This window comes from Myxocyprinus asiaticus, chromosome 19 (assembly GCF_019703515.2).
Source record: "Myxocyprinus asiaticus isolate MX2 ecotype Aquarium Trade chromosome 19, UBuf_Myxa_2, whole genome shotgun sequence".
NCBI classification, from domain to species: Eukaryota; Metazoa; Chordata; class Actinopteri; order Cypriniformes; family Catostomidae; genus Myxocyprinus; species Myxocyprinus asiaticus.
The window spans coordinates 2,604,890-2,618,844 of NC_059362.1; the positions used below are offsets into that span (position 1 = coordinate 2,604,890).

Below are 13,955 nucleotides of genomic sequence, written 5' to 3' on the forward strand. Positions count from 1 at the left end.
ATGAATAATTGTGACAATAACTTAAAATCTAGTCGCTATTGGCGACAATCGGGAACGCTTTGTATTAGTTTATATGCAGTTCCATCAGATATCATCTTTTGGGTTACAGAATTACATCATTTGAGCACACACCAGTGTGTTTTGTGCCACTTTTCACCCTTTCTGTTGAGATGAGCTCGCTGCACACAGCAACATACACAGCGCGAGCCATGATGTCCGATTCTTGAATAAATGACTCTTTTGAATTGGGACTTTTTATAAAATCACCCAAAAAGATTCATGGAACGGGTCTGAACCCAGCTCAGGTTAACAGTTTGAATCAGAGTCACTTTCTCAGGGAATCATACAGCGAAGCAACTATCAGTGAGTTCACAACTGGGAACACCTGGAAGCGCAGACATTTCAAAATAATAGTCCCCGGTGTATTTCGAGCTTGTTTATAATTAACAGTTCAACATTCTGTAACAAATCTTGTTCTTTTCTGGTTATGATTGGGATTTTGGTAGCACAATAAACTGCATCTGGGATTTCTATCTATTTGGACTCTTGAAGCCTCTGTTTCTGGGACTCACCACCACAGTAAAGGGAGACTAAGAACATTTCTAACACATTATATACATACAGTATATATATATATATATATATATATATAGCTCGATAATAATTTTTTAGTCTGGTGATGACGTTAATTGAATTCATCCATCTGCTCCAAAAAATCACACACAGTATAATGTCATTCTGAAGGTTGGTTGCAAACCACAAAATCAAACCAAAATCACAAAACCAGCAACCTTACTAACTTTCTTCAAAGCTTTTGTTTTCCTCAAGGGACTGGGTGCTCTGACATTGTGACAACTGATACAATCCTTTGCGAGCAAATTGAAAATGTATCATGACTGCCACTAGGGGGAGAAATATGACAGTTGTAGGCCCTGACCTGAATGGCACCCTATGCCCTTGCTGTCCTCCGAGTACAGACTTTGGTGATGTAAGCAAGTGCAGACCGATGGTGGGGGGGGGTAGTCTGCAAGTCCATGAGGTTGCCTGAGTTATAAAAGCATGCATTTTGGACAGACCTGAAGACTTCAATCAGATGACATATTTTTATTAGTGCTGTCAGTCGATTCAAATATTTAATTGCGATTAATCGCATGATTTTTCACAGTTAATCACGATTAATCGCAGGTTTTGGAAGTGCTTAAATTTGACTCTATATATCCACCTTTTTCACAGGCAACGAAATTACCCATTATGCTTAGCACGTTCCCTTAAATGCAGATGCTACAGACTTCTGCTTCACTGCTTATTCCCATTACAAAGCACTGAAATATCAATAACAACAGTCAAAAATGGTGGAGCAGTCTGTGTTTACATAAATCCCTTTCTCACTAAAGGCTGCGTGTGGACATTCGATTTTGACGGTAATCCCCAAATAGATAAGTACACAATCACACACATTATAATGGTAAAGTCAGTCCACTGGGCTCTAGCGCTCTCTGCACGGTGCTGTGTGTGTGTGAGTGGGTTGGCAGGATAACTGCCTGCAGGGTGTTATGATGCGTCTAGTGCAGTCTGCTATGTGAGCTATTGCTGGTGGGGATGCTGAATTTTCCCTCCCTTAGCTCCTGCCGCTGGCCACCCCAGATTTTCTTGGGGTCCAGGAAGCAGAGAGCGTAAGTCTTCCATGGTCAGTACATAGCCTCTCCCTCACCAAGACTCCTACCATGCCTCCTCACGGCAACCCATGGAAACTGGGGTTTTGCGACCCCAGGCTGATCTCGAAGCTGCAGTGGTCCCCAGAGGTGTCTCACCAACCACTGCCCCACTGCCACGTGGGTAAGCCAGGGATGGTGAGATGGCTAGGGGAGTAAACCCTAATATCATATCTGCAGTTGGGGACATGCATAGGCGGGATCCAACAGACCGGGTCTTTTGGTGGTCCTCTGCAGCTGTAGCCAGACGAAGGTCGTCATGAGTCCCTCATGCCACTGGAATCGATCTGGTGAAGCGAAGACTGTGGGAGTGTGGACTGTGCACACAACCCCCCACCTTAATCACCTCCTTGTGCAAGCTTCTTGCTTCAGCCTCCCAACCCCCGAGACCTGTGGCGATGTGGAATGGCGGTGGGAACAGGCCTGGGAGTACCTAGCCAAACCATGCACACAGGTGGTAATGGAATGATGGTCGCTGAGATGCAAGATAGAGCAGCGCGTCTCTTCGGCAGCTTTCATTACGACTGAGCAGCCTCACACTGCTCACTCCTGTAGTGGAAGTACCTAGAAAAAGTGGTCTAAAAATGCTCTGCTTCATCAACTCTGGCCAAAAAACGGCAGTCGTCGGAGCATCCCCTTTTGCGGTCGAAAGAAATACACCAGAAAATATACCTACATGAACATCGGTGCATGGAATGTCTGAATTCTTCTGGACATGGCTGAGGCACATGATTGGCCTGACCGTAGAACAGCCCTTGTGGCCCGCGAACTGAGGAACTACAATATTGACATTGCCGCACTCAGTGAAACCAGGCTACATGGAGAGGACTCCCTGACTGAGTTTGTGCGGGCTACACCTTCTTCTGGAAAGGAGTGCCTGAGGGTAAACACCGTCTTCATGGAGTGGGCTTTGCCATAAAAACACACCTGTTAAACACATTCCTGAGTCTCCCACTGGCATTAATGAGAGATTGATGACATGATGTATTCCTCTAAACAAGGGCCATTTCGCCACCTTTATTAGTGACTATGCACCATTCCTGGATGCAGAGCAGGATGTTAAAGAGACATTTTACAGGTCTAGAGTTGGCACTGAACATCATATCTGGAGCAAAGTCCTTGGCCAGCATGGAGTGGGGAAAGCGAATAGCAACGGCCTCAGGCTCCACTCTCTATGCTCTGAACACCAGTTGGTAATTACTGACACCATTTTTCAGATGAAGAACAAGCTGAAAACAACCTGGCAACATACCCGTTCAACACATTGGCACCTTCTGAACTACATCATCAGCCGCCATGAATACATCATGATGCACGCATTACCCATGTCATGCGTGGGGCAGAGTGCGGAACAGACCACCATATGGTTCAGTCTAAGCTCTGCATGGAGATCCAACCTTTCCATCGCAGAAAATGCTTGAACAAAAGTTTTAACTGCCTTGGCCTATAAAAACCCTCCATTAGGGACAACTTCAGATGTCCTCTTGCAAACTTGCTTGATCAAGTTCCTGATAACTCAACGACTGGTCAAACCTGAGCACAATCATCCATAGTGCAGCCTCGAAAGTCCTTGGCCTTTCTAAGAAACATCACCAGGACTGGTTTGACAATAACTGTCCTATCATTCACTCACTTTTACAAATTAAACACAAATCTTATAAAGCTCTTCTATCCAACCCGGACTCACCCACACTGAAAGCTGCGTTTGCTGAGGCAAGAGCTGTGACCCAGCTGGCAATGCGGGAGATGGAGGACTACTGGTGGATGAAAAAGTGAAGTACAAGGCCTAGCGGACTGCACCAATATGCAGGGCTTTTATGATGACATCAAAACCTTGTATGGTCCCAAAAACATGCAGTTGCTCCAGTTCGCTCGGCGGATGGGAACACCCTCTTTAAAGATTGACATCAGATCTTAGATCAGTGGGCAGAACATTTTAAGAGCCTACTGAACCACTTTCAGTCTCTCAGCAAACTCCCAGATCTCCCGCTAATTCATCATCTTGATACCCCGCCACAGTTCTCTGAAGTTCTTCACACCATTAAAACCTTGAAGAACAACAAGAGTGGTGAACCTGATGGGATTCCAGCAGAGATTATAAAGAATGGGGGCTAGCTGCTCACTCCCAGACTACACCTTCTGATCACAAATATCTGGAAGTCAGAGACTCTCCTCAGGAGTGGAAGGACTCCAACATTGTGATCATTTACAAACAGAAGGGGGATAGAACAGTTTGTGGAACAGTCGAGAAATCTCCCTTCTCTCTGTTGCTGGAAAGGTGTTGGCAAAGGTCATGCTCAACAGATTGGTGACTCAAATCTCGGAACACACTCTGAATCACAGTGTGGAATTAGGAAAGGCAGGTGCACCACTGACATGATCTTTGTCATAAGGCAGTTACAGGAGAAGGGTAGAGGACATCATTAAGATTTTACATGGCCTTTATGGACCTCTCAAAGGCATTTGACCCTGTAAGCCATGAAATGCTCTGGAAACATCTTTCAAAACTTGGAGAACTACCCAAGTTCCTCTCCATCCTCTGTCAACTACATAATGGAATGCAAGGCAGAGTAATTATTGGAGGCCTCCAAACAGAGCCTTTCAGTGTTGAGATTGGGGTTGTGTAAGGTTGTGTACTGGCTCCCATCTTGTTCAACCTCATGCTCTCTGCCATTACACACCTATTCTATCATGCACTTGGATACACAGATGGTGTTCATATTCAGTACCTCTTGAATGTGAATCTCTTTAATATTCAATGGCTACAGACCCGCAGTAAAACTCTAAAATGTCAAATACATGAGCTGCAATGCGCAGATGACTGTGCTATCATAGCCCATACTCCTCAATCTATGCAGCATGCCCTCAATACGATCTCCATCATCTATCAGTCCTTTGGTCTCCAGATCAACATTCAGAAAACAGAAGTTATTGCACAGTTCTCAGTACACCCTTCCACACTTCCGAGCTTTCATGTCAATGGTGTTTCACTGAAAGTGGTGGACCGATTTATTTATCTTGGCTCCACACTCTCCTCAGATTGCTCCCTTTCCCATGAAATAAACAATTGCATCAACAAAGCTTCCACAGCCTTTGTGCGACTGCGTGTGCGGGTCTTTGAGAACAAAAACCTGAGAATATCCACTAAGGTTGCTGTTTATAATGCAGTGTGTGTTTCCAACCTCCTCTATGGGTCAGAGACTTATTGGTGTAACATTAATTTTCCAGTAGATTTTAAGCCACCTTTAGTTGTTATAACACCCTCTAACAGCACAGATTCCTCCATAGCCTCTGCTGCTCGCTATCACCAGTAACATTAGTTCTCTATCTGTCACTAACTCGATGAGGGCGACCCCTAGTGTCATTACATTGACACAACGTCGAGTTCCCTCCATCAGGGAACGGAGGTTACGAAAGTAACCAGGACGTTCCCTATCTGTCACTCACTCGACGTTGTGTCCATGTAGTGACACTGGGGGTCGACCCCTAGTGTCACTACATCGACACAACGTCTTGTTCCCTCCATCAGGGAATGGAGGTTATGAAAGTAACCAGGAGGTCTAGCTGATAACAACTAAGCGGAAGTAGGGAGCATCTGAGAGGAAGTCTCTCGTAATGGCGCCGCCTGTGGAGAAGTCAGGAAAAAGGTGGATACTTCTTTCCCTTCATAATTTGTTCCTTCTTAGAAAAGAAAAGAATATGTATCAACAATGTTTATTAACATTTTCCAAACAAAGCATTCCACAGTATAAAGATAGAAATGCACTAAAATAGCATAATTACAAGTAACATTAAACATTTCCCAAAGTCTAAGTGGAACGTTAACAAATTGAAATATATATGCCCCATAGGTTAATTATTTATTGCAATAAGCATTAAGTCAATTAAACCCTCATACTCCAAATAATTAATTGTTGCTCTTCACTTTGCTACAGCAATTGTGAAGCCCCATTCAAAGGAGAACATGGGTCTCGCACACCATCGTAGCTAGCAGAAATCATTATATTTACAGTGCATTCAGAAAGTATTCAGACCCCTTCATTTATTTCACATTTTGTTATGTTGCAGTCTTATGCTAAAATGCTTTAAATAATTCTTTTTCACATCAATCTACACTCCATACTTCAAGATCTTCCATTGTCTTGGTTTTTTGTTCTGCAGAAGGTGAGCAGGAAGAGGCATGGCTGATGGAGGCGGGCCTAGCGACACTGTTTGATGAGTCTGCGTCAGATGGCGAGGATAGTATCGTACTGCTGTCCACCCTGACCCGAACGCAAGCCGCCGCTGTGGAGAGACGCGTGGAAACGCTCAAACAGACACTACGCAAACGAAACAAGCCATACAGTGTCCCTGATGTTCGGGAGATCTTTAAACCTTCACCTTCTTCAGAAAGTAAAGTAAGCAATGATTTACCACTGCTCAAAGCCAGAAGTGCTTCAGACTCTCAATACAATAAATCAGGCAAGCAGGAAGATTTTTAAAAGAATCCATCAAGCATACCTGAATAATTGTCAAAATACTTACTGTTTCAATAGTATAGCGTCAAGACTTTATATGTGTTAACATGATACAAGTGCAGTAAAATCGAAAAAACGAAAGTTTTATCCAATAAATCAACTCCTGTCATGACCGTGCAATGCCAGTCTATTACAGTAAATGTGACATTTGTTTTTCCATACTGAGGTATGACTCAAAATTATTTTTGTAAACAATCTATGTAATCGACAGCATGTCACAGAAACTATCATTAAAGCCTCAAAGGAATATTCTGGATTCAATACATGTTAAGCTCATTTAACAGCATTTGTGATATAATGTTGATTACCATCAAAAATAATTTAGACTTGTCTGAAAAAAGCAAAAATCAAGGTTACAGGGAAATACAGTGGATGTGAATGGGGCCAATACAAAATGTACAAAGAGGTACAAAAGCTTTCACTTTTCTAACAATAAATAATTTCCATTGAACATAGATTGGACTTGCTGAACAGACCCACATTTTTTAGAGAGCCATAATCAAAGATAAATAGAAGATAAAAAGAAAATAATAACTAAATATGATAACACGATGATTAAAGGTTAATTTGTACTTCTAAAACATTTTTTGTTCTTCAGTTTTTGCAGTTCAAAACAGAACTCACATTTTACATGTATGTACTGTATATGATAGAATATTACAAATTCAGACTTTGCATATGTTGGGCAATGTAAATGTAAACCACATCAAAATACATGGAAAAATACAAAGTTTTAACCAAATAGTGGTATAATGGATAATGCCATCCAGACCGCTAGAGGGCGTCGGTTGTGCACACAGCGCTGACTGAAGCGCTGAATGCAGAAATGCAGCCTTTTAAGGTTGAGTAATCGCACAAGGACATATTGTAATTTCAGTCTTAATTAAAACAATCGTGCAGCATTTATGGATATCATACCAATGCCTCAGAAGTCAAAGTCTGCTGGTTTCAAAGTGTTTTGGATGGTTTCCCTCAACATGTAGCCTATAAAGCATAACAGTACCCGCCCACTTTTTCAGCCGTTTCGGTTTCGGAAGTATTTTTCCCCATTCATGTTTCCCCATTGACTTTTCAAAATTCTTCATAAAACAGTTCTAAACCATGAACCAAACCAACCAACTCCGAAGTGAATCACAACATTACAATATATTTTATGATTATTGCAAAATGTTCTGATATACAGTATATATAAATAAGTATTTTGAGGGTTAAGTAAGACCGAGTCTAATGCGTCACTCAGAGTGCGTCATAAAAGTAAGCTGTCTCTTCCGGGCTTTTTCCCCGGGCTTGCTTGGCCGCAGTTCTCTGATTGGTGGATAATTTCACTGCTGTACCATGGGTAATGTAGTTGTTCGCCAGTAATTCCGCAATTAAAAGCGATTTTTAAACAATGAATTTGGAATAATGCTGACTGATGGCTTCAACAGAATCATATACCATGGATTAACAACCTTGGAGCTCACGGTTGGTCTGTCTTTAAAGGTTTATAAGTAATCGTTAAAAATTAGATTGTCTATGGAAAAAAATGTATGGGATTTTTACTTCCAGAACCTGACTGTTGCTCTCCATAGGTAAGTGCCGCTTTCACAACTGTCATGTTCGTTTATGGTGTTTTTTCTGCATTAACATTACATTAGGAGTGCCAATCCTTATACAAATTGTGGCTATTAATATTTCTGGATAGTGCGTTGAAATTTTACAAAGTGTGTAACTTAATATTTATAAATCAACCATCTTTTTTTCATATTGGCATTTTCATGCTTACAGCATATCGGTATATGCTGTTGGTTTTAATTTGTTCAGTAATTGGTCGATTTAACATCCCTAGTTAAAATACTCACTGTTTCACAAGTATAGCACAAGATATAAACAATATGCGTGTTAACATGATGTTAGTGTGATAAAATTGCTTACCTTCTCTATGTAAAGTTATATACAATTTTACAACTTCACTGCCTTGAAGATGTAACGCCGTAAACCCAAAAACGGCCATAAAAGTGACAATTTAAACAACTTTGCAGCTCAAATATTACACAAGTTTTAACAGAAATTATACTAAAATTCACATTTCTGCCTTTAAACCCTCCAAACATTGGCCCCATTCACTTCCAGTGTAAGTGCCTCACTGTAACCTCGATTTGGTTTTATTTTTTAAAGAAAAGGAGGGACGAATACAATTTTTTTTTTTTTTTTTGGTAATCAAAATTATGCCACAAATACTGTCAATTGAGTTTAACTTATATTAAAAAATTGAATATACTTTTTAAATTGTTTTTAACCTGTAACACTTCTTTAAAACAAGACTCTCTAGTGATCATATTTAGATTTACAATGTTCAGAAAAGGTCTTGTAATGGCCACTGCACTAGCTGAAATATAGAAGAGCATTTTCAGCTCCATAAGCTTATCAACCAATGACTGGGCTGACTGGGGTGAATATAGTAAGAGTCTGTGACATTTAGAACCTCACTGTTCAGAGCATGGTAATAGAGTTACTAATAAAGCTGTGCTTATAAAGGAAACAGGATTATTTTTCACACAAACATTTTTATTCAGTCTAAACTGCATATCCTAGCATATGTTAAAGCATCAGTAGGGTTCACGCAGTACATCCAACAAGTGAACAAATGTTTCTGACATTGTTTTACAAGTTGTAAATATTGTCACCAATAACATTTCATGTTAGTGAATATTTCAGCAAAGAGTAATATATAACTGAAAAGTAGCTTGGGCACATGTAAAAGTGAGGGGTAATTTCCAGTTGGAAGGCCATTTTGAGTGGTTTAAGCCATGTGTGCTTTGTTACTGCCAGTGAATTCCATAAATAATCTATTTATAAATTTACAAAAGAATTCTGTTCTCACATTTGCAGGGTACAGGAGTATGAAACAGTGTTTCCCACGAAAGTGAGAATTCAATAATGACATTTGGACCCCACTGGGTGTTTCTTCATCTTCAGGCAATTTTATGTCCCAAGGGTTGATCAAAACAAACAGATTTCAGCTTATTTTTGTTATATGAAGGTCTCATTAAAACTGAATTGTAAACTTTTTATCATGCCTTCATCTTTATTATTTAAAATTTATGCTAATCTAAAAAGAGTGAAATAAGCATAAACTATTTTAGCATCTATCATTTTTTTTTTCTTTTTATATGAATGTCCCACAGTTGTGACATCATTTCCAACACACCAAACAATTTTGCCCCTTATAAAGTTTTATCAAAAGTTAGTGTACTTTTTTATCAAGACTTTACTTTCGTGGAAGTGCCTGAAAAAAGCACCCATAAATAGATACATTAGACATAAATTGATGGATTGCTTTCATTAACATAACATCATACTTTCCCATGGGTGGTCGGCCTTCTATTCAACTGAATTGCACACACATCGTTCACACACAGACACAGATCCGTCTTAATCAATGTGTGTGCAATTTAGTCCCTATTATTCATGTTCTTCTTTTCTTTTTCATCCCTTTCTTTTTCTGTGACAGGAGAATGAGGTGGAATCCACAGAGAGAAGTGGGAGCAGTAATGAGGAAGTCAAAACGCTGGGTATGTATCACGAGTTTAAGAATAATGTTGTGTGTTCTGTTTTATGGCACTGAAAATGTTCACGTGTAATGTTTGGCTGGCACTACTGAGTGGATCAAAACACCAAAGAAAGCAGCATTCAAGGTTTTTGGTAGACAGTCAACAATTTGCAGAGCACAACAAGACCGTGTTCCCCGGAAACTGAAGCTTTATAAACCCATTAAATATCTCGTTATTTCATCAAATCTCAACATTGCTTGATCTAAACAGGGACAAACACTGGAATGCAACCGGGTTCCCACATGAAAAACCAGGAAATTTTAAAATTGTGATTTCCAGGCCAGGAAAAGTCTTGGAAATGGATAAAATCCCAGAAGTCATGGAAAAGTCGAGGAAATTTCAATAGTGAATGTCCAGTTTTTTAGTTTCCTCTTTATAAAAATATTTCATCAGCTACATACTGCTCTTGTGTAGAGTAAGGGGCCGTTCAGACTGAGCACGTCCTTGCGCTTAAAAAAATCGAGATGCAGCGCAACGGAAATAACAAAACACAGGTGTCTCGAGACACGTTTTTTAAAGTTTCTGTTCTTTTTAAACCTGGTGGCGTTGAAAAATAATTGTCGATCATGTGCTGAAAAAACAGGGAGACGCTATGCAAAGATGTATGTCTAGCGCATGTTTACATAGAAAAACAGTTGAAAAACAGCGAGATGCGACGCAATGGTCAGAGATGTCTGTCTATCGCATGTTGTAACACATCAACGGAAAGGAGGAGGCGAGAACCGGCTTGACAATATAAATAATATTTAATGATTAACTAAAACAAAAGCACAAACACACATGTGTCGGACAGCTGTCTGTAACTCTCTCTCTGACACATTGCCGTCTCTGGTCGGCTTTATCCCTCTCGGGCTTAATCAACCTTATTAGGGGCCGGGTGTGCGGAAAAACGACCCGGCCCCGCCCTCCGCCCTCCGCCCTGCTACACGTCTACATAGAAAAACAGTTGAAAAACAGTGAGATGCGACGCAACGGTCAAAGATGTCCGTCTATCACATGTCTACATAGGAAAACAGTTCAAAAACAGCGAGGTGTGACGCAACGGTCAAAGATGTCCGTCTAGTGCATGTTTACATAGAAAAACAATTGGAAAACAGTGAAATGCGATGCAACGGTCAAAGATGTCCGTCTATCGCATGTCTACATAGGAAAACAGTTCAAAAACAGCGAGGTGTGACGCAACGGCCAAAGATGTCCATCTAGCGCATGTTTACATAGGAAAACAGTTGAAAAACAGTGAGATGCGATGAAACGGTCAAAGATGTCCGTCTAGCGTATGTTTACATAGAAAAGGTTGAAAAACAGTGAGATGCAACGGTCAAAGATGTCCGTCTATCGCATGTCTACATAGGAAAACAGTTCAAAAACAGCGAGGTGTGACGCAACGGCCAAAGATGTCCATCTAGCGCATGTTTACATAGGAAAACAGTTGAAAAACAGTGAGATGCGATGAAACGGTCAAAGATGTCCGTCTAGCGTATGTTTACATAGAAAAGGTTGAAAAACAGTGAGATGCAACGGTCAAAGATGTCCATCTAGTGCATGTTTTCATAGAACAATTGTTGAAAAATAGCGCAGACAGTTGGAAAAACGTGTTTGGTAAGAACTGCCCCTAACATTTGCTTGCAAGCCATAGCAATGTCCAATTTGTGTGAGAATTGTTATTTTGGGTCAATAATGGATCAAAATGGCTCACAAATCATGATTCGTCTGAAAGATTCATTAGCGAATTGGTCTACATCTAAATGATTTTTAGAAACCCGTATACAGTAATCATAAATGGAATCATGGAATTTCATTGGTCAAAAAGGGTGGGAAACCTGATGCAATGAAAGGCGTCCAGATTTCCTCATATTGCTACTATAAAAGAGTGATTAGTTCTCCATAGAACATAGCGGACTACATTACAAAACTTGACACTCCATCCTTTGGTTACATAATTGTTTCCTTTTGTTGACTGCTTCCTTTGCTCTGTAGAGAAAAGTAACATTCAGTGTTGCTCTTTAGAGTTTGTCTCTGCTGACTTTTAAATCTAGAGCAGAAAATCAAATATTCCTTTATCTAATCATACACATTCAGGTACAGTGGCCCAAATGTATTTGGATATTTGCATTAAATAGCAAAATATCAAACTAAATACTATTTTATTTTAAAGAAATATAGCAAAAACACACTTTTTAAGCAAAATAATTGAACTCCACCTGTGGTTACTGTAATAGGACACCTGTGTAAACTTGAGGGGGTCTGACTTTATACATCCACAAAAAAAAAAAAAAAAAAAATACACTTTAAAAACCAACAAACTTCTTTTCATTAAATGTTTTGCTTGAAAAGTGTGCTTATGCTATCGTTCTTTAAAATATGATTGATATTTTTTGTAATTTAATGCAATGACATTCAGACATTTGTAAGTGGGACTTAAGTGCCCAAATACTGTGGATATAAGCACATCATAAACATTCCTTCAGTTTGACTGTAAATAACATTGCAGAATAGACCATTTAAATAGAACAAATATCTGCATTTATTTCCAGTTAACACAGACTGATTGTGCATGTTGTGGGCTGTTTATTTGTAGTCTCTATGTTTTGAAGCCAATGTGACTGTGATAAACTTAGCGCTAAATGCGGAATAATGACGTTTTTGATTTGGTGGACTTTGACTAGTCTGATTTAGCCAACTGTCTAATCAGCAGAGAGTGATGTAATATTGTGATGCATTAACCTTGAAGCACCCTGTGTGTCCTACAAAAAATAATTTGTCATTTTTTCCAGTAAAGAATATAATATATTCAAATATATCAATATAAGTATATAAATATATTTTCTATATCAAATAACAAATGTTCTTGAGAATTAAATTTGTATATTGTATATTGACTTGTTTTCTTCACTAGGGGTGTAACGATTCACTCATCTCACGATTCTGTTCAGTTCACGATACTGAACTCACCGTTCGGTTAGGTTTACGATTCTTAAAATTAAGAATGAATGAAGAAAAATTTCGATTTGAACGTTTTATTTTTAATTATTATTACTTTAAAGACATATGCAAAACAGTTCCTTTGTAATTTAGCTAAAAGTTCTGTTTTTAAAAGTGCTAAATGATCCCTCAGAGATGTACTGGGGCTGAAAATTAGCCCAGAACAGGGCAATGGTGACACCAAATGGAAATATTAGCTAATATTTCTGCTTTCTGAAAATATGGAATTATGCTATATACATATGCTGCTTACACACTGTAACTGATTACATATATTTTAAATATTTAAAATTCAAATCTCTGATTACATCTAAATATTCTCTTAAAGAATACATATTTAATGGAAATGGATGCTTGTCCAGTTGAATAATAATAATTTACTGATGAAATCAAGTCAGACATGACAATTGACATTAGGATTATATTCCCACATAGCATTCTGTAAACTATTTTAGAGCTCTTTGTGTGCAATGAAGCGATTTCCATTTGTATGCCTGCATCACGTAAGCTTAGGACGATGTGCGTATTGGATAGAACAGACAGCAAAAAAAAAAACATCCCTTCTCCATGATGCGCATCGTCACATTTTTGAACCACGATGTATGGTGCCACGATAAGCCATTACACCCTTATTTAACACATAGCAAATGAAGCCTATTTTTGGGCCATCAAGAATTTTTACATTGTTATTGTGGATGTTTTTATTGTGCTATTAGGTAATGGGGTGGGGTCTGACGCTCAGGGGAGCGGAGCTGAGACAGAGACTGACATTAACCTGGAGGTGTCATTCTCCGAGCAAGCACTTATCTACAAAGAAGAGTTGAAGGTTAGCGAGCTCCGGAGTGAAGCTGATGACAGGTTACCCGTGAGTGAGGCATAACATTAACTAGTCAAATGATTTACCCAGTATTGTGTGTGTGTGTGTGTGTGTGTGTGTGTGTGTGTAGTGCAAAGTTTCTACACAACAAGTGTGTGTCCGAATGAAGACTCGCTGTGATTGGTTGCTTGAGGATAAAGGAATGTGAATGTTTATATGGTTATGAGTCTAGAATAGAGGAGACCTTTGACCTGGATAAATCTATTACAAAATTGTCTCTTCACGTCATGTTTGAATTACTGTAATGAGATTGTACTCTGAGCTCTTTAATTGG

At 39.4% G+C, this 13,955-nt stretch overlaps 1 protein-coding gene across 2 annotated transcripts in view; it reads left to right on the top strand.

The window, feature by feature from the left end:
* arhgap18 (Rho GTPase activating protein 18) overlaps positions 1 to 13,955 on the top strand; it is a 77,162-nt gene that overhangs the window by 34,818 nt on the left and 28,389 nt on the right. The window contains exons 3-5 of one of the 2 annotated variants that reach the window (XM_051644844.1): positions 5,874 to 6,109; positions 9,723 to 9,783; positions 13,521 to 13,669. In XM_051644844.1, the coding sequence (XP_051500804.1) occupies positions 5,874 to 6,109; positions 9,723 to 9,783; positions 13,521 to 13,669 (446 nt within the window). The remainder of the gene's footprint in view (positions 1 to 5,873; positions 6,110 to 9,722; positions 9,784 to 13,520; positions 13,670 to 13,955) is intronic. The other variant, XM_051644845.1, reaches the window with a different exon arrangement.